Source organism: Symphalangus syndactylus, chromosome 5 (assembly GCF_028878055.3).
Source record: "Symphalangus syndactylus isolate Jambi chromosome 5, NHGRI_mSymSyn1-v2.1_pri, whole genome shotgun sequence".
NCBI classification, from domain to species: Eukaryota; Metazoa; Chordata; class Mammalia; order Primates; family Hylobatidae; genus Symphalangus; species Symphalangus syndactylus.
Genome location: NC_072427.2, coordinates 55679031 through 55697887, shown reverse-complemented (window position 1 = coordinate 55697887; position 18857 = coordinate 55679031). Strand labels below are relative to the sequence as shown.

The 18857-nt window shown below is 47.0% G+C and overlaps 2 protein-coding genes across 2 annotated transcripts in view; one reads left to right on the top strand and one right to left on the bottom strand.

Annotated features, from left to right (window-relative positions):
• The window catches only part of LOC129482542 (golgin subfamily A member 8S-like), a 51390-nt gene that overhangs the window by 17941 nt on the left and 14592 nt on the right, over positions 1-18857 (bottom strand). Inside the window, exons 1-2 of the mRNA XM_063639049.1 lie at positions 7402-8880; positions 6705-6767 (exon numbers count right to left, since the gene is read on the bottom strand). Coding sequence (XP_063495119.1) covers positions 6705-6767; positions 7402-7410 — 72 coding nt within the window. The 5' untranslated portion in view covers positions 7411-8880. Of the gene's footprint in view, positions 1-6704; positions 6768-7401 lie in introns of the transcript that reaches the window.
• LOC134736746 (putative GED domain-containing protein DNM1P46) lies at positions 10097-16183 on the top strand. Its single transcript, XM_063640008.1, has 4 exons — positions 10097-10227; positions 15125-15262; positions 16029-16115; positions 16172-16183. Exons 1-4 carry the CDS (start codon positions 10114-10116, stop codon positions 16181-16183), a joined length of 351 nt encoding a protein of 116 aa, XP_063496078.1. The 5' UTR covers positions 10097-10113.

Sequence of the window (18857 nt, the reverse complement as noted above, 5' to 3'; positions counted from 1 at the left end):
CTTCCAAAGTGGATGTACCATTTTGCATCCCAACTAGCAATGAATAAGAGTTATTTCTGCTCATTGTTCTTACCAGCACTCAGTAGTGTTGGTATTTTGGATTTGGGCCATTATAATAGCTATGTAGTAGCATCTCATTGTTTTGGCTTGCAATTTTCTAATGACATATGATATTGAGTATCCTTTCATGTGCTTATTTACCATTAGTAATATGTTGCCATCAGTAACTTTCCTTTCCCTTTCCATTGCCAGTGAGATCCAGCATTTTTTTTTTTTTTTTGAGACACAGTCTTACTCTGTCGCCGATGCTGGAGGGCAGTGGTGCAATCTCACTGCAAACTCCACCTCCCAGGTTCAAGGGATTCTCCCTGCCTCAGCCTCCTGAGTAGCTAGGATTACAGGCACCCACCACCACACCTGGCTAATTTTTTTTTTTTTTTTTAGTAGAGAGGGGGTTTCACCATGTTGGTAGGGCTGGTCTTGAACTCCTGACCTCAGAAGATCTGCCCTCCTCAGCCTCCCAAAATGCTGGGATTACAGGCGTGAGCCACTGCACACGGCCAGATCCAGTATTTCTTAATGGAAATGAAAAATTCACCAGTTACTGCATTTTTCCCCATATATTTGTAATAAGTTCCGATATCTGATAAGGCAAGTCCAACCCTCTGCATTTTTAAAAATTAACCAAGTTATTTATTAAAAATTAATATTCTATGCACATTTTAAAATCAATGACCATATTAGATTTATTGGAAAAATAATGTAATTTAATATTAATGTATCACATCCATTAACATGATAATTCTCCACTTATTTGGATTTCCTTTAAGATCGATTCCTAAAATTTTCTACATAGATGGTTTTAGGATTTTTTTTTTTTGTAGCTTAACTACAAGATACTTTGTAGTGTCTCAATTTTTATTACAGTTTTACACCTTCAATTCAATTATTGCTGATATGGAAAAACTTTTGTTTCAACATCTATTTTAGATTTAGTGGGTACATAAGCAGATTTGTTACATGGGATACTACTTGATGCTCAGGTTTGGAGTACAAATGTATCCATTAATCAGATGGTGAGCATAGTATGCAATAGTTACTTTTTCAACCCTTGCCCTTCTCCTTCCATCCCCCATCTAATAGACTGTTACTTTGTACTGTTTTCTATTATAAATTGGGGAAAAGCCATTATTATTATATATTAGCTTCAGAACAACTAGGTTCAAGTCATGGAAAACAATTTTGCACAAACAACTTTAGAAAACACTGCTTTGAAAACTGTAATCTGAATTATAGCTGAGGCCACAGAAACCAAATATTTACTGAAGGTTCTTTTAAGAAAAACAAGTTAGCCAGGAACGGTGGCTCACACCTGTAATCTCAGCACTTTGGGAGGCCGAGGTGAGTGGATCACAAGGTCAGGAGATGGAGACCATCCTGGCCAACATGGTGAAACCCTGTCTCTACTAAAATAAGAAAAAATTAGCCAGGCATGGTGGCACACACCTGTAGTCCCAGCTACTCAGGAGGCTGACGCAGGGGAATTGCTTGAACCAGGGGGGCAGAGGTTGCAGTCAGCTGAGATTGTGCCACTGCACTCTAGCCTGGTGACAGAGCAAGACTCTGTCTCAAAAAAAAAAAAAAAAAAAAAAAAAAAAAAAAAGAAGAAGAAGAAGAAGAAAAGGAAAAAGAAAAAAACAAGTTGTAATGAAAGAGGACATCATTAACAGCATATCTCTTCAATAATGGTTTACTTTACTATATTCTCATTCTTCTCATTCCTCTCTTACTGTGTCCCAAATCTCTTTACAGGCTAAAAGAAACTGTTCAGAATTAATCCCATTCATAAAGAACAGCACTTACTGAGTATTGCATTTTCCTCTTCAAATTCTTCAGCATACATTGGGACTACACCATATGGACCATTTTTACGTTTTTAGTTTTGGGTTTTTGTTTTTTTTTCCCTAAAGAAACGGCAAGTATATTTAGGACCTCATCCTATTAGGTCAGTATTTGTCTAGTAAACTTCAGCATAAGCAAAATAAAATACGTGTTGCTCTGAACTGAAACTCTTCAAAACCATATTTTAAAAATTACAGAAAAAATTAAATGAAATTATGTTTTTAAAAATCTTGTAGATGAAAAGATATGATATATAGTAAGTTTAAGTACCTATTTCAATGGTTCCCAAAATGGGGCCCTCAGTGCCCAGGTCCAAACTATTTTAACAGGAATACTAACATGGTGGCATTTGCTGTAAGAGTGCAAATACAATAGTGGGTAAAAATGCTGGCACTTTAGCACAAATAAAGGCAGTAACACCAAACTACTAGTAATCATGGTATTCTTCACTATGCACAGGAAAGGTTTGAAAAGGAAAGGCAGGCCGGGCAGTGTCTCACGCCTGTAATCCCAGCACTTTGGGAGGCCGAGGCAGGAGGATCACCAGAGGTCAGGAATTTGAGACCAGCCTGGCCAACATGGTGAAACCCCAACTCTACAAAAAATACAAAATTTAGCTGGACATGGTGGTGCGTGCCTGTAATCCCAGCTACTTGGAAGGCTGAGGCAGGAGGATTGAGCCCAGAAGGTTGAGGCTACAGTGAGCTGTGATCATGCTACTGCACTCCGGCCTGGGTGACAGAACAAGGTCCTGTCTCAAAAATAAAAACAATGTCTATGATGAAGCAGTGAAAATTTTACTACATCTTAATCCTTGAATATGTCTTTTTAATATTTCAAGTGATGAAATTGGAAGCACACATGAGCATTCCTACAGACTGCCTGAGAAAAAACCCTCATGTGACTAAGTCGTGAAGTGAATTAACCACTTTAATGGAATATCATTTTTACTTGAAAGGAGTACTGACAAACAATGTTATTTCAACTGGGGTTTTTGGGAGACATTTTCTCAAAAAATGAGATTCTGTCATTTCAAGAAAAACAACAGACAGGCCATAATAAAATTCAATAATAAAACTGCTAATAAAAAAATTCAAGCTTCTGAACAAAAAATTAGAATTTTAGAAAACTTATATCCACCATTGCTTTCCAAAAGTATTGTGATGAGATTGATGGTGATATTGATGAATGTATTTTGATACTGTATAATCAAATATATCAACATGTAGAAGATCTCAGTGAACTATTATTTTCTAAATGACCAATGCATGATGTTCTAATATCATGTGAGGGTAAAAGATCCAAAGTTCAAGAAAAACCAAGTTTTGATGGAGTATCAAAAAAGAAGCCTAGGCAACATGGCAAAATCCTGTCCCTACAAAAAAAAAAAATACAAAAAATTAGCCAGTTGTGGTGATACACACCTGTAGTCCCAACTACTCTGGAGGCTGAGGTGGGACGATCACCTAAGTCCCCGGAGACTGAGGCTGCAGTGAGCTGTGATCACACCACTGCATTCCAGTCTGGGTGACAGAGCAAGATCCTGTCTCAAAAAAAAAAAAAAAAAAAAAAAAAAAAAATATATATATATATATATATATATATATCCACAATGATCTAAAATGGCTATCTGTATGAGATTGGACATTGTTCACATTTTTTCAAGCAAATATCACATAATAAATTGAATGCAGATGAAAATGACATACCAAACATCAAGGAAATTTGCAAAAAATATAAGATTGTGCTACTTTGGGTTTAGAAATTTTTACATAAAAACATTTATAACAATATGTGGTGAGCTCTTAAAGAATAGTTAAAATATTTCTGATTTAATTTCTAATGATAAATACCAATAGATATAACCTACATAAACCAGAGCTCCTTGGGCCCTCAATATATTTTTAAGAATGTAAAGGAGTCCTGATTCCAAAGTTTTGAGAACTGCTGCCTTCCCCTCAACTTTCCCTCCTTCCCTAGAATTTCTTCCTTGGAAGAAACATCCCTTTGCCATTTTAACTTACAGAGTTCCATTCAGGCCAGTTTTGCTACCTCCCTCCCATCTTTCCACCTCCCTCTCTTGACACAAAATCTGACCAAAGGACTCTACCAACCCACCCCATTTCCAGTGATTAGCTGTCAAGGTGGGCTAAGCCAAGAAAATCTGGGTTTTCTCTGAGACTAGACCTCTTTTTCTGGGAGATCTGGAATCACAGGGACAAGGTCGGCCACCTCGGGGTAGTCAGAATTCATCTTGCCTCAACGGGGAGAGGTTAGGCAAGTTTCTACAAAGCCAAACTGCTTCCTAGAAAGTCAAAGATAATTATACTTTGTGCCATAACTGTGAGAATGCCCATTTTACTGCACACTTTCTAACATTTTTACCAAACTGATAAATAAAAGCTGGTACCTAGAAGAAAAAAAGGCCAGGCGTGGTGGCTCATGCCTGTAATCCCAGCACTTTGGGAGGCCAAGGCGGGTGGATCACCTGAGGTCAGGAGTTTGAGACCAGCCTGGCCAACATGGTGAAACCCCATCTCTACTAAAAATACAAAAATTAGCCAGGCATGGTGGCAGGCACCTGTAATCCCAGCTACTTGGGAGGCTGAGGCAGGAGAATTCCTTCAACCCAGGAGGGGTTGCAGTGAGCAGAGATCACACCATTGCACTCCAGCCTGAGCGACAAGAGCGAGACTTCATCTCAAAAAAAAAAAGAAAGTTTCCATACAATATAATTTGTTCCATCTCTAGAAACCAATTCAGCAATGAGAACTGAAAGCCACCACTTGGAAGGTTTCAAGGATTTAGCTCTACCTAATGATGTCTAAAGCATTAGTTAAGGTAGAAAAAAATACACACACACACACACATCCCCCCCTCCTTTGTATTTAGTACCAGGAAACATGACTGACTAGATGGTATAGTCATCCAGGAGAAAGCACACAATAGCTGAAGCCACTGTAGAGGAGTAAGTTGCGACATGGGTCTACAATATTGTTGAGTGAAAAAGCAGTTTACAGAAAAAAAATCTGATTTTTCAAGGGAGAGGGAACATATACAAGCACAGGAGAAAAGAGATGAGCAGATGACTGCAAAAATACAAAATTCTGATAGTGGTACCTTCTGAGTGGGAGAATTATCGGTAACATTTTCTAGTTTTGCCCAAAAATTTTCTAAATTTCTTAAAATAAGGTTTCGTTATCCATATTATGAAATATCCACCACCCCAGGAAACTTAACCTTCAGCACAAACGCTACAACATGTTCAAAGTTTGTTCAGTTTAACAGACAATCTATTTTGAAAGACATCTAAAATGATGACCAATATTTAAACCTATGCATTAATATTTTTCAATCATATGCTTTAAATTTTGTAATTTTGATAAGGTTAAGCTTTATATCCATCTTGAAAAAAGTTTTCTATTTGTCTTTAAAATATGACCTACAATATACCAGTTTTTAAACAATGAATGGTGCTCAAAAATTGCAATATAAATTCAGGCAGTGTTCCTTACATAGAATGTTTAAGTGCTTCTAACACTGCTCTTTTTCACCGGTTATGAAAACACAGAACAATTATCTAAGCATCTAATTATTCAGGTCCTTCGTTTCTCCTCTATTCTATTAATTTTATGGTAATTTTAAGGCCTGTGAGGATGAAGTTGTCTGTGACAGCTACCACAAAGGTTACTATAACTTTTATATTACTGTTTAAATTTACTATAAGTGGACAAATTTCAAACAAGTTTATCACCACTACCATCCCCACCATAAAACTGTCTTAATCAAGGGCAACACATTTCAAGGTTAACCAAGACAACCCCTTTACTTGTCACTGCTTAAGAAAAGGATTTTTTGGTCTTATTTAGAAATAACTTTCTCTATCTATTTTTCTCCATAAACCCACTGAGACCAATGTATGGCTCTATCTCAAGCACCAGCAAGCAAAACTGCCTGCCAGAATGTTCAGTGTTTGTATCTTTCCAAATGTAGGACACAGCTATCTTTTGACATCACAATTTTTAAAAATTTGATGCACAAACTTCTTCTTGAAAGTTCAGCCAGGCATGGTGGCTCACACCTGTAATCCCAGCACTTTAGGAGGCCGAGGCAGGTGGATCACGAGGTCAGGAGTTCAAGACCAGCCTGGTCAAGATGGTGAAACCTGTTTCTACTAAAACTGCAAAAATTAGCTGGGTGGGGTGGGAGGTGCCTGTAATCCCAGCTACTCAGGAGGCTGAGGCAGGAGAATCGCTTGAACCTCAGTGGCGGAAGTTGCAGTGTGATGAGATCGCACCACTGCACTCCAGCCTGGGTGACAGAGTGAGACTCCATCTCAAAAAAAAAAAAAAAAAAAGGAAAAGAAAATAAAGTTCAGACATACAGCAGTTGTAATTCTTCTGAAGGCTGATTATGGGACACATTACTTTCATACTTTGCTGTTCAATAAACGTGGGCTGGAGAATAAAGTAAACTGACAGAATTACCATATAAAATAAAATTCTAAGTGCTCTGACAACAAAAGAACCTTAAAATACACACACACACACACACACACACACACACACACAGTTTTCCCTGCTAATCATTTTACAATTAAACAACCAAGTAACTAACGCAGAGCCCACAAAAGCAGAGTAAAAATTCTAACACTTGGTAAAATAAAAACACACATATACCCCTGTGATCTAAAACAAATGCTTAAGTATTCAAAGACAGCAATTACAGCTACTGAGAACATAGTTGTAAGCAAACTGAGGCAGAGAAAACAAAGGTGCTGATGAGGATTTGAACCACGTTACCTGCAGAAACCCACTGGGTGATTTCCTAGGTTCCAAGTTGGCATTATCTTTCAGAATGATCTTCTAGAAGAGGTCACATAACACTGTTACAAAGGATCTGGAGAAAGAGACCCTTGCTTTATCACTCCGGCTCTCCAGTCATGCTTCATATTTTTGTTTCTTACGTCTTTCACATGAAGTCAATTTACAGACTTCCATCAAGCCCTTAGAGACCTTTTTGTACTATCCATGGCAAGTTCTGGATGTTATCTCTGTACTTTTGACAAATTCTTAGCAGTTAACTTACAGGGCAGTTAAGATTTTTGTTCAAGCACAACATAGCTAGAATAGGGTCATATACTCAATAAAACAAATATTTACCAAGCATTTATTGAGTGGAAGATAAAAAGCCCAAAGCATAATTACAAAATATTCTCCCCTGCTACCATAAAAGAATTTTTTTAAAGGCTTACAGAATATAGCAGAACATGACCAAAGCAAAAATAGAAAGGACTGAAGAGGGGAGGAAGGGAAAATATCAGCATGAACTCAATATGACCCAGAAGAGCCTTGATGGTCAGACACGTAAAGACGAGTTGGGCAGGGTTAAGCGGTGGAGGTCAGGGGCACAGGTCAGGGGCACATTCTACAAGGGAAAAACAGCTGATACAGAAGCCTGAAAGGAAAAGAGGGCAGAGCACCTGGACAGGACTCTTACCTGCAGCATCTACCATACAATGCGCCTTTCCAGAACACAGCAGTGCGCAGCCAGGCCCGGGGGAGAGGGATCACTCAAACAGCACCAGAGGCTGCATTCCAACCTTTCCTCCATCAAGGAGTCCGTTTTCATTGTTATTTTCTCCTTAAACACAAACTTAAAACCAATTGGCTGAACACGCGGGAGCAAGGAAAACCTGACTGAAGAATGAGGCTTAAAACTTAAGGGCCTTGGGTCCTGGCACGGTGGCTCACGCCTGGAATCCCAGCACTTTGGGAGGCAGAGGTGGGTCATTTGAGGTCAGGAGTTTGAGACCAGCCTGGCCAACACGGTGAAACCCCGTCTCTACTAAAAACACAAGTTAGCCAGGCGTGGTGGCAGGCGCCTGTAATCCCAGCTACTTGGGAGGCTGAGGCAGCAGAATCGCTTTATCCTGTGGACTGTCAACAGACATAGGCTGCAATGAGCCGAGATCGCGCCACTGCACTCCAGCCTGGGTGACAGAGTGAGACTCCCTCAAAAAAAAAAAAAAGAAAAAATTTTTTTGAGAGAAGTCTCCCTCTTATCCCCCAAGTTTGAGTGCAACGGCTCGATCTCGATTCACTGCAACCTCCGCCTCCCGGGTTCAAACCATTCTCCTGCCTCTGCCTCCCAAATAGCGGGGATTAAGTCGCCTGCCAACACGCCCGGATAATTTTTGTATATTTTAGTGGAGACGGGGTTTCACCATGTTGGCCAGGCTGGTCTCTAACTCCTGACCTCAGGTGATCCGCCCGCCTCTGCCTCCCAAAGTGGGGGGATTACAGGCGTGAGCCACTGCACCCAGCCAAAACACCGAAAATCTTAAAGGTCTTTCCCCTTCCCTGCCTGAGCTCAAAAAACGCCGGAGCCGCCCTGCACCGTCCTGTCGCGGTCTCCGGAGCAGGCTGGCCGACTGAGGGCGACCATGGGTCCCAAGAAGGCTCCGGCAGTCGCGGGCTCCCACCTCAGGGCGCGGCGACGGAGGCCTAGAGGGGCCAACAGCCCCCAAGCCTACCCCACGCCAGGAGTCGGAGAGACGCGCCCTCCGTTTCCTCCCACCCAAGCCTCCCGCAGTCCCGGGCCGGGGCCAGGCCAGTTGCAGGAGAAAGGGGCGGGGAACCGGGGCCTCTCTGGGGCGGGCTCCCCTTTGTCCTGGGACTCCGGGCGCCCCGTCTCTGCCCTCGCCCTGCCCCGCGAGGGGGCCGCCGGGCGCCTCACAGTCATGTTGCAGTGGAGCGTGAGCGGGGGCTGGCGGCTCCTGGTTCTTGTGGAAGATAGACCCAGAAACTTCAGTTTGGCCTTGAACCCTGACACGGACATCTTCCACTCATCTACGGCGGGAGGGGCGCGGAAGGGGAGCCTGTCCGGAGCCGCTGTCACGGCCGCGACTACCCAGCAGGGCCGCCCAGCCGAGCTTTCGCGGCTCTGCCTCTAACGGCCGCCTAGACCCTTGTGGGAGCGCGGCTGGAAAATGGCAAGGGGCAGGGAGGCCCTGGCGGGAGCTGTGTGGCGGCCTGGGGGGGCTGCTCCGTTTGTAACCGACTCCACCTACAGGAGGCGCGGCTCCTGTCAAGCCGCAGCTTAAAAGGGCAACATAACCACTGCCCCCACTACCGCCTGGGAAAGGGCTGCCCCTACTCCGCCCCTGTCACCCTCACCCCTCAACCAGGCGGGCCCTGCGCGCACCAGTTTCGGCGGGTGCACGAGTCCAGAGCGTGCGCGCGCTCCCGGCTGCCCCCTCCTCCCTTGACCCAGCATCTTTCTGCCCGACCCATCTGGTCCCTTCTTCACACTCGCCCACTGGAGGCTCAGGGCGGCACGACCACCAATTGTGTGTGTGTGTGTGTGTGTGTGTGTGTGTGTGTGTGTGTCCCAAGGGAACAGAGCACTGCTGAGTTCAGGCAGATGATTAACTTGTGGATTGTCAGCAAAATACAGTCACAAGAAGGTTATGTGCTGATTTGTCTTTTGCGGTGACATCATGTTGCTCATGTTTTATGCTTTTCAGAGTTCATTAGTTTCTTTTTGTTCTCAGTTAATATCCAACTCAATAGACTGTGTAAGTAGAATACCCCCAAACTGAAAGTCACCTACGAAAAATATGTCACCCATTTAAACTGTAGTTGAAAATGTGTACACTTTAGTTTTGTGTAGCCGACACTGGATAATGGGTAAGGGCACAGGATCCCAGGGCTAGACTGCCTGGGTTCAAGTTCCAACTTAGCCACTTGCTGGCTGTGAAATACTTGACAGCTTTAAGCCCCAGTTTCTTTTTTTGTTTCAACTTCATCCCAAATGTGATAGTAAGTCTCAGTTTCTTGATCTGAAAAAGAGAAATTATTCAATGAGAGTCTAGTGAAAACTTTAAAGTTTTTAAAGCCACTACCTGGCTAAGGAAAGTCCTCAGCCTTAGCCGTTATTAGCTATGATTTTTATTGTGTTGGCTACACGTGCATTAATGAGGCAGGAAAATACTCAAGGATAACAACCAAGTGTCCAAATTATCTCATCAGACCGAGAGAGAGGTATATGTGTGCATGCTCATGTTTCAGCTCAGAGCCCTTTGTCTAGAAGGCTCTTGAACTCAGAGGTCCAGGCACTATCAGCTTTGCAGTGGAGCCATCACTTTTGTTGATCAATGAAATTGACATAATGGTTTTTTTTTTTGTTGTTTTTTTTTAAGCATCAACCATGTGCCTCAAGCTAACTGTCAAGAAGAGTGTGCTTCAGTTGGCTGGAATGAGCAATTCAACTTGTGGAGGAATGAGAAATGTTAGTGTTGAGACAAGAAACATAAACCCCAGGGTAAGGCAGGAATCACTGAAAGTCAGGCAAAGGAACCGGCATCCAGTAATGAGTTAGGCTTTGCCGGGCTCTGGCCCTACAGATGGCTCTTTGGAGAGGAAAAAATTAAGCCAGGCCTGAGGGCACAGATCCTAAGGGAAAGCTGGCAGCTCGAGGCTGTCTATGGAAGAGAAGCAGAGGGTGGCACCTGGTTGAAAGAGGGGGCTGGGGGACATAGCTTGAGCCTGTGTTTACAGATGGAGTCCCCTGATTCCTGCGACTGGGAAAAGAGATCGTGCCCGGATCAGGGGACCTCAAATCAGAACTTTCCCCACCCACACCCCTTCTTTTCAGGGTGTCTGTCACTGCAAACAACAGATAACACTAGTTGGAAAGCTCAGCAGATTCTCACGGTGGTGCCTAGCAGGCCAGGCCTAGCTGCCCTTTAACCTGTGACTGAGGATGATGCCACTGGCCTGTAAGCACACATTGGAAAATCTTTACATCCATGGACACGCCATGCCCCACAGAGACAGCTGTGCAGGGTTCTTCAGGTTTGGGGTGCTGTGCTGGCAATTGCCTCATAAATATGTAGGATTAAAATGGGATGCCCTGGAGCTTAGCTAACCTTTATCCTCCCCCCACTACCCAACCCAAAATGAAGGGGCTGCTAGTTTTGTTTGCTTTATGAAAGATGGATCTGTCATTGTTTTTAGAACGTTTGGAGAAAGATTTCTTGGGAGGAAGCTATAGTGAACCCCCAGAGATTTTCTCATTTACTGGTGCACCAGCTTTAGAGTCCTAGGTCTTCATCTTGGCTCAGCCACTCGCCAGCTGTGTGACCTTTGGGAAGTTGTTTGACTAAACTGAATCTCGTTGTCACCTATAAGTGGAGGTTGCTACATTGTTACTGTGTGGAGAACTTACCCCCAGGCACTCTTATGGGGTGATGGTGAAGATTAAATGCAACAATAAGGGTAAAGGAGGAGGCTCGCTTGAAGCCGGGAGTTCAAGACTAGCCTGGGCAACAAAGCCAAACCCCATTTATTTAAAATGTTTATTTAAAGATGTTTCTTTAAAAATTAGCTGGACTTGGTGACTTATGCCTGTAGTCCCAGCTACTTGGGAGGCTGAGGTGAGACCAGTTGAGCCCAGGAGTTTGAGGCTGCAGTGAGCCCTGATTGCACCACTGCACTCCAGCCCAGGCAACAGAAAGAGACCCTGTCTCTAAGAAATGAATAAGTAAATAAATAAATTAATAAAATAATAAAATAATGCATGCAATTAGTACACTAGGACATGCTCAGGCACATGATAAATGCTCGATAAATGGTAGCCCCAATAAACTTTGTAATGTTTTGGGAGAGGATGTCCTTTGGACTCAGCCCGGTGACAAAAGCATTTGAAAAGACTGATGTGTATGATGGCTATTTCCTACAGGTACAAGTCTGTACCTCCAGGGCCCCAAGGCATTGGCTCGACTGGGTAACTCGTTCTGTTTACTCTTGTTTTGGGCAGCACCATTGCCCTAGGGCTAAGCAGGACTGCCACCCCAGACTCGACTGCCAACAGTATCCCCCTCCCCAAGCTAGCCATGGGAAAGCCACTTGCATCATAAGACTACAGGAGGCCGGGCGCGGTGGCTCAAGCTTGTAATCCCAGCACTTTGGGAGGCCGAGGCGGGCGGATCATGAGGTCAGGAGATCGAGACCACGGTGAACACCCCGTCTCTACTAAAAATACAAAAAAATTAGCCGGGCATGGTGGTGGGCGCCTGTAGTCCCAGCTACTCGGAGAGGCTGAGGCGGAGAATGGTGTGAACCCGGGAGGCGGAGCTTGCATTGAGCCAAGATCGCGCCACTGGACTCCAGCCTGGGCGACAGAGCGAGACTCCGTCTCAAAAAAAAAAAAAAAAAAGACTACAGGAAATCAAAGGGAAGAAAAAGCACAATTTAGTCAGCTACTCTCCAGTTGGCAATAAGTTTTTGCTATTTTGAACAGAGCTGCATGCCTTGTCCACATCCCCTGTTTTATATAGGCAAGAATTTGTCTTGGATGTAGAGTAGAATTGCTGGGCTGGGAGGAGTGTGAATATTCAACCTTATGAGATGGAGCCAAACTGTTTTCCAAGGTGGTCATACCAGTGTATGCTCCCAGCAGCAGGCAGCAGTTCCTTTTTTTTTTTTTTTTTTTTGAGACAGGCTCCGCCCAGGCTAACGTGCAGTGGCACAATCTCGGCTCATTGCAAGCTCTGTCACCTGGGTTCACCCCATTCTCTTGCCTCAACCTCCCAAGTAGCTGGGACTACAGGTGCCCACCGTCACACCTGGCTAATTTTTTTAGTAGAGATGGGGTTTCACTGTGTTAGCCAGGATGGTCTCGATCTCCTGACCTCTTGATCCACCCACCTCGGCCTCCCAAAGTGTGGGGATTACAGGTGTGAGCCACTGCACCTGGCCCAGCAGCAGTTCTTTTTTTTTTTTTTTTTTGAGACGGAGTCTTGCTCTGTCCCCCAGGCTGGGGTGCAGTGGCGCGATCTCGGCTCACTGCAAGCTCCGCCTCCCAGGTTCACGCCATTCTCCTGCCTCAGCCTCCCGAGTAGCTGGGACTACAGGCGCCCGCCAACATGCCCGGCTAATTTTTTGTATTTTTAGTAGAGACGGAGTTTCACCGTGTTAGCCAGGATGGTCTCGATCTCCTGACCTCGTGATCCGCCCGCCTTGGCCTCCCAAAGTGCTGGGATTACAGGCTTGAGCCACCGTGCCCGGCCCCAGCAGCAGTTCTTAAGAGATCTCAGGATCTCTATCTTCTGGTGATGTCACAAGCAGTCAAAAAGAATAAATGCCAGCTATAAACAACAATAAGAATCTTAACAATATACTATTAAGGGGAAAAAAACAAATTCCAGAAGGATGCATACAGCATACTTTATATAACTTGGAAAAGGAAATGTATATATAGGCCGGGCATGGTGGCTCATGCCTGTAATCTCGGCACTTTGGGAGGCTGAGGCAGGAGGATTCTTGAGGCCAGGAATTCAGGACCAGCCTGGAAAACACAGCAAAACCCTGTCTCTACAGAAACCAGAAAAATTAGCTGGGTGTGGTGGTGCAGGCTTGTAGTCCCAGCTACTCATGAGGCTGAGGTGGGAGGATCTCTTGAGTTTAGGTGTTCAAGGTTACAGTGAGCCATGGTTGCACCACTGCACTCCAGCCTGGGCAACAGAATGAGACCCTGTCTCTTAAGAAAAAAAAAAGTAAATAAGTAAAATTTAACAACAAACTGTGGGCCGGCTCTGATGTCTCACACCCATAATCCCAGCAATTTGGGGGTTGAGATGGGCGGTTCAGGAGGTCCGGCGTTGAAGACCAGCCTGACCAACATGGTGAAATCACGTCTCTACTAAAAATACAAAACTTAGCCGGGCGTGGTGGTGCACGCCTGTAATCCCAGCTACTCAGGAGGCTGAGGTAGGAGAATCGCTTGAACATGGGAGACAGAGGTTGCAGTGAGCTGAGATTGCATGACTGCACTCCAGCCTGGGTGACAGAGCAAGACTCTGTCTCCAAATAAAAGAAAATAAAAGAAAATAATTTCTTAAAAAGTTGGTTTTTTGAAAAGATACACCACATTGACAAACAAAAGGAAACATGACAACTGATACTGCAAAAACTCAGGCCAGGCGCGGTGGCTCATGCCTGTAATCCTAGCACTTTGGGAGGCTGAGGTGGGTGGATCATGAGGTCAGGAGATCGAGACCATCCTGGCTAACACAGTGAAACCCCGTCTCTACTAAAAATAACAAAAATTAACCGGGCATGGTGGCAGACGCTTATAGTCCCAGCTACTCAGGAGGCTGAGGCAGGAGAATGGCATGAACCCCGGAGGCGGAGCTTGCAGTGAGCCAAGATCGCGCCACTGCACTCCAGCCTGGGAGACAGAGCGAGACTCCATCTCAAAAAACAAGCAAACAAACAAACAAAACCTCAAAGGATCACTAGTGGCTATTATCAGCAACTATATGCGAAGAAATAGGAAAACCTACTAAAAATGGATAAATTTCCAGACACATCCAGACTACCCAGATTGAACCATGATAAAAGCCAAAACCTGAACAGACCAATAACAAATAATGGGATCAAAGCGGTAGTAAAAATCTCCCAGCAAAGAAAAGCCTGGGACCTGATGATTCACTGCTGAATTCTAGCAAACTTTTAAAGAAGAACTAATACCAACCTTACCCAAACGATTCCAAAAATAGAGAAGGAGGGAATACTTCCAAACTCTTTCTACAAGGCTAGTATCACCCTGATACCAAAACCAAAGATTCATCCAAAAAAGAAAACTACAGGCCAATATCACTGATGAATATTGATGCAAAAATCCTCAATAAAATATGAGCTAACTGAATTCCACAATGCATTAAAGTTGGGGTGCAGTGTCGCAGGTCACTCAACCCTTCCCGTTTTCCTCTCTGTGTGTGTCTACTTTGCTGTGTTCCCTGGTGGCAGCGGCGGTGGCAGTGTTGGTGCATGGGCCTCCCTGGACAAGGGGAAAGTGAATATGCCCTTTTCTTGCCTCCTGCCAGGCGTCTGCATCCTGGCACAAGCTCTGGCCAGGTCTCCAAGCAAGGGACCTGGAGATGTTCTTTTCCAATTTCTGGATTGGTAACTTGAGGCAAATTCTGGGCACTAGAGTCAGAACTAAGAGGAGACTGAATCAGGGGAGTCTGGGGTTCTGAGAGGCAGAGACCTGAAACCGTCTAGAGCATGTGGGGAGCTGGGTGCATGTTCAGGCCAGTTGCTTCTCTCTGTGCCTCAATGTTCCAGGTACCCTTGGAAGTGCTGAGATCCTAGGGATTCCTGGAGCCTGGCTGCGTGGCCTGGCCACCCTGATGCCCTTGTGTTCTCCATGACAGGAGAGCAAGGCCGAGGAGAATGGCTCTGACAGCTTCATGCACTCCATAGACTCACAGCTGGAGCAGCAAATGGAAACCACGCAGAACCTGGTGGACTCCTACATGGCCATTGTCAACAAGACCGTGTGGGACCTCATGGTTGGTGTCACGCCCAAGGCCATCATGCATGTCATCATCAGGAACATGCATGCACCACCTTATGGGAGCAGGGGGCTCCTGTGGCATTGAGGATGCAGGTGGCCATGTTGGCCAGGGGGAGATGCCGACCAGCCCTATGGGACCAGGTCCAGGGAGGGAGGCACGGTCCAGACCAGAGCTGTCTCATAGAAATATAACATGGTACTGAGGACAGCGGCCCATGCCTGTAATCCCAGCACTTTGGGTGGCCAAGGCAGGAGGATAGCTTGAGTCCAGGAGTTCGAGACCAGCCTTGGCAACATAGTGAGACCTGGTCTCTACACAAAAATTTTAAAAATAGCTGGGCTTGGTGGTGACACGTGCCTATAGTCCTAGCTACTCGACAGGCTGACATTGGAGGGTCACTTTGAGCCCAAGAGGTTGAGGCTGCAGTGAGCGGTGATCTCACCCACTGTACTCCAGCCTAGCGACAGAGCGAGATCCTATCTCCAAAAAAAATTTTTTTTAAAAAACTGAGTAGACAGGTGTGCTGGTGGCATGATAGGTCCTGGGTCCCCTGCCAGATCTGTGACCTTGGACAGGTGACTTTTCCTCTGGAGCTCAGTGTCCCTATCTGAGTGAGAAAAGGGCAGTGGGGAGGCAGATCTTTGAGTCTAAGTGGTGTAGAAGCCGCGTGTGAAAAGCCATATTCGGGGCTCCAAGTCCAGCACACTGTCCCAGCACAGGCATCAGGTCCCAACCTCCTTCCCTCTTTGCCCTCTCTCAGACCAAGGAGTTCATATTATCAGAGTTGCTGTCCAACCTGTACTTGCATGGGAACCAGAACACACTGAGGGAGGAGTTGGCAGAGCAGGCACAGTGGCGGGATGAGATGCTGCGCATTCACCACGTGCTGAAGGAGGCGCTCAGCATCATCGGTGACACCAACACGACCACCATCAGCGTGCACATGGGGGCCCGTGGGCAACTCCTGGCTGCAGGTGCAGAGCATCCTTGCCAGATGCAGGTACCAGGGCTGGCCCCATGGCCCCAAAGCCCCGCAGCCCCCATGGCTGAGCCTGGGGGCTCTTGGAACAGGCTCCGTGCCCAAGCTGGCAGATGTGGGTGCTCTCTGGAGCCGTCGGGGAGCTCGTGGTTTATGGTGTAAGGGCTGAGAGCTTGGAGGGAGTTGTGTGTGGGGCTGTACTCTGAGGTGGCCAGAGGCCTAGGAATGTCATCCTGGGCATGCTGTACCTGTTGTGCTGTCTGAGCCATGCTGCCAGGGTGGGGCATCCAGCTCCCAGCCTGGATGCCTTGGAGTGCTGAGAGCCAAATCCACTGCAGAGCAGGGGTGATAGGGTCCCACCTCCTCTATCTGTTGGCAAAACAGTGGTGATCTAGGATAAAACCTCAAGAGTCCCATGCACACGGTCAACCCAAAACACACCTCACAGGCCAGGTAGGGGCACACAGCCCCCTTCCCTCCCTCCCAGGTACCATCATAGCTGCTAGCATGTGACTGAAGGCAGGGTCCCTGGGCCCCGCTGAAGCACTACCGCCAGCCAGCAGGCTCACGCACCTTGGCTTGTTGCTCCTAGAGGTCGGCCCTGCTATTCAGCCAAAGGGACCACAGTGCCTGCTGGCCCAGCTGAGCTCTGCCCAGCAAGCCCACCCACCTCCCTTGCCGTGGTCTCCCTCTTCTTTTCCTAGGAGGAAGGACCCAGCCTCACCTATGTGACCTGCAAGCCCCAACAAGCTGAGGCTCCCCTCTTAGACTTATAAGTCTATAGCCAGTGGCTTCCGGCTGCCTGCCCTCCCTGCCTCCCCCAGGGTCCCTTCAGAGGGTCCTGGGCTTTCTGACCACCCAGAGGGGATTCCGGCGATCACTCCAGCCATCCATCCCATTTAGCTTCATCATCCTTGTTCAAGCAGTGTTCCTTCTGTCAGGCCTGGTGGCTGTTGCGTTGGGCTCCCCAAGGTGAGAGGTGGCCCCGGACCAGTTGGTTGGAAGACAGCTTGGAAGACAGCTTGGAAGACAAGTTGGTTGGTGATCAGAGAAGAGGGAAGCCCAAGGGGATCGAGCATTGGTCTGACCTATGGGTGCACTGCCTGAGTGCAATGGAAGAGGCCAGCATGTGTGGGGTGAGGAGGGCCGCCGCAGCCCCCAGGCACTACCTGTGAAGCTCCGGCTCCTCCCTCCATCTTCCTCCCCTTTCCCTTCCAGCCCCTCTTTTCCAGGAACCTTGCCACACCCTCACCTGCACCCTCCCCTCCCTGGCCCTCCCACAGCTGCTGTGGCACACCTGTGCTCTGCACTTGCCTCACCAGCTCTCTGCTCCCTTTTCTTTCTCCTGTTTTCTCTCTGCTTTCTCTTCAACTGCCAGCCGATCGGGTCAGGCAAGTCCATCCCATCCTGGCAGCCCCAGGCCCCCCTTCGATCTCTAAACAGATCCCTCCTCTTCTCGGAGGCCTCCCTTTCCAAGCCTGCCTGGGTGGCTGTTCTGTGACTTGGCAGTGGCTCCCCCAGCCCCAAAGCCAGCCCCCTTCATCTGTGACTTAGTAGTCTGTTGTGGTGGTGAGCTGACACATCCAGGTGTGACCGTTGTGAAAACTTGTGCCCACCTCTGTGGTATGCCCCTGCATTGTTCTATAAATATCTATAAATACACATACACACACACACACACACACACACACACACACCCCTACACCTACATGTGGCCGACCGCCTCGCCTCTAGTGCTGGGAATCAGTCACTGTGCTGTCCTTTTGGAGTCTTGTGGTCCAACAAGAGAAAGCTGTCACCTGACATTGCCCCTCCAAAGTGCACGACCTCCAGTGAGCCTCCCTGTCATGCCCAGCCTATGGAGAATCAGCCCCCGCTATCCCTTCCGCCCCACCCCCCCACCAAGCATGGGAGTGCTGTGCAGGCAGCTGTGTGGCCTGACAGTCTCTACCAGTCCTGCTGTCCCTTGGCTGAGAATCAAACCCATTTCTGGATGACGGGGAAGTGTGTCGTCTGCTGGGTGTGTTCTCTGTGGAGCTCAGGGGAGGGGAAAGGCCAAGCCATTTTTAGTGTGCTGTTTGGAGGGGTGAAAAGGCCATACCTTTTCCAAGGGACACTTTTCCTGGAAAGCCCCTGGAACTCAGTTGGCTCTTATCCTGTGAAGCAGGCTCTGGCCACCAGGGGGCAGGGCCACGAACTCAGCCTGAAGGGAGCCTGGGGGGCAGCTGGCACTCTGGAGGGACAGACAGAACAGGCCACCAGGTGCAGACAGGAGAGGGAGGCAAGGAGACGGCAGGGAAGACTCCTGGGGTGGGCGGAAGTCAGTGCCCTTAGGTGCTGGTACCTGTCTTCCCGGCCACCGCTAGATCAGGCTTCTGAGCCTGTTGACTGTCAGGGCCGGACTGCGCCCCATAGGCGCCATGGCAGTCCCCGTGGAATCCTCCAGGCGCCACCAGGCAGCATACAGGTAACATGCCTGGAAGGTCCCCAACAGCCTAGCTGGACATGCTCAAGACACTCTGGGACTCCTTGTTTGGTGGCACAAACTCCAGGACCCACTGAGGGAAACGCGAACACACCAGGCCGAGGAGTATGTCTAAATCCATTTAT

Excerpts from the sequence above, each read along its gene's own strand:
- LOC134736746 (XM_063640008.1), top strand. The coding sequence starts at position 10,114 with ATGTGCCTCAAGCTAACTGTCAAGAAGAGTGTGCTTCAGTTGGCTGGA. Across the intron at positions 10,228-15,124 it reads CAAGAAACATAAACCCCAGG|GAGAGCAAGGCCGAGGAGAA; the intron begins GTAAGGCAGGAA and ends TCTCCATGACAG. Across the intron at positions 15,263-16,028 it reads AGACCGTGTGGGACCTCATG|ACCAAGGAGTTCATATTATC; the intron begins GTTGGTGTCACG and ends GCCCTCTCTCAG.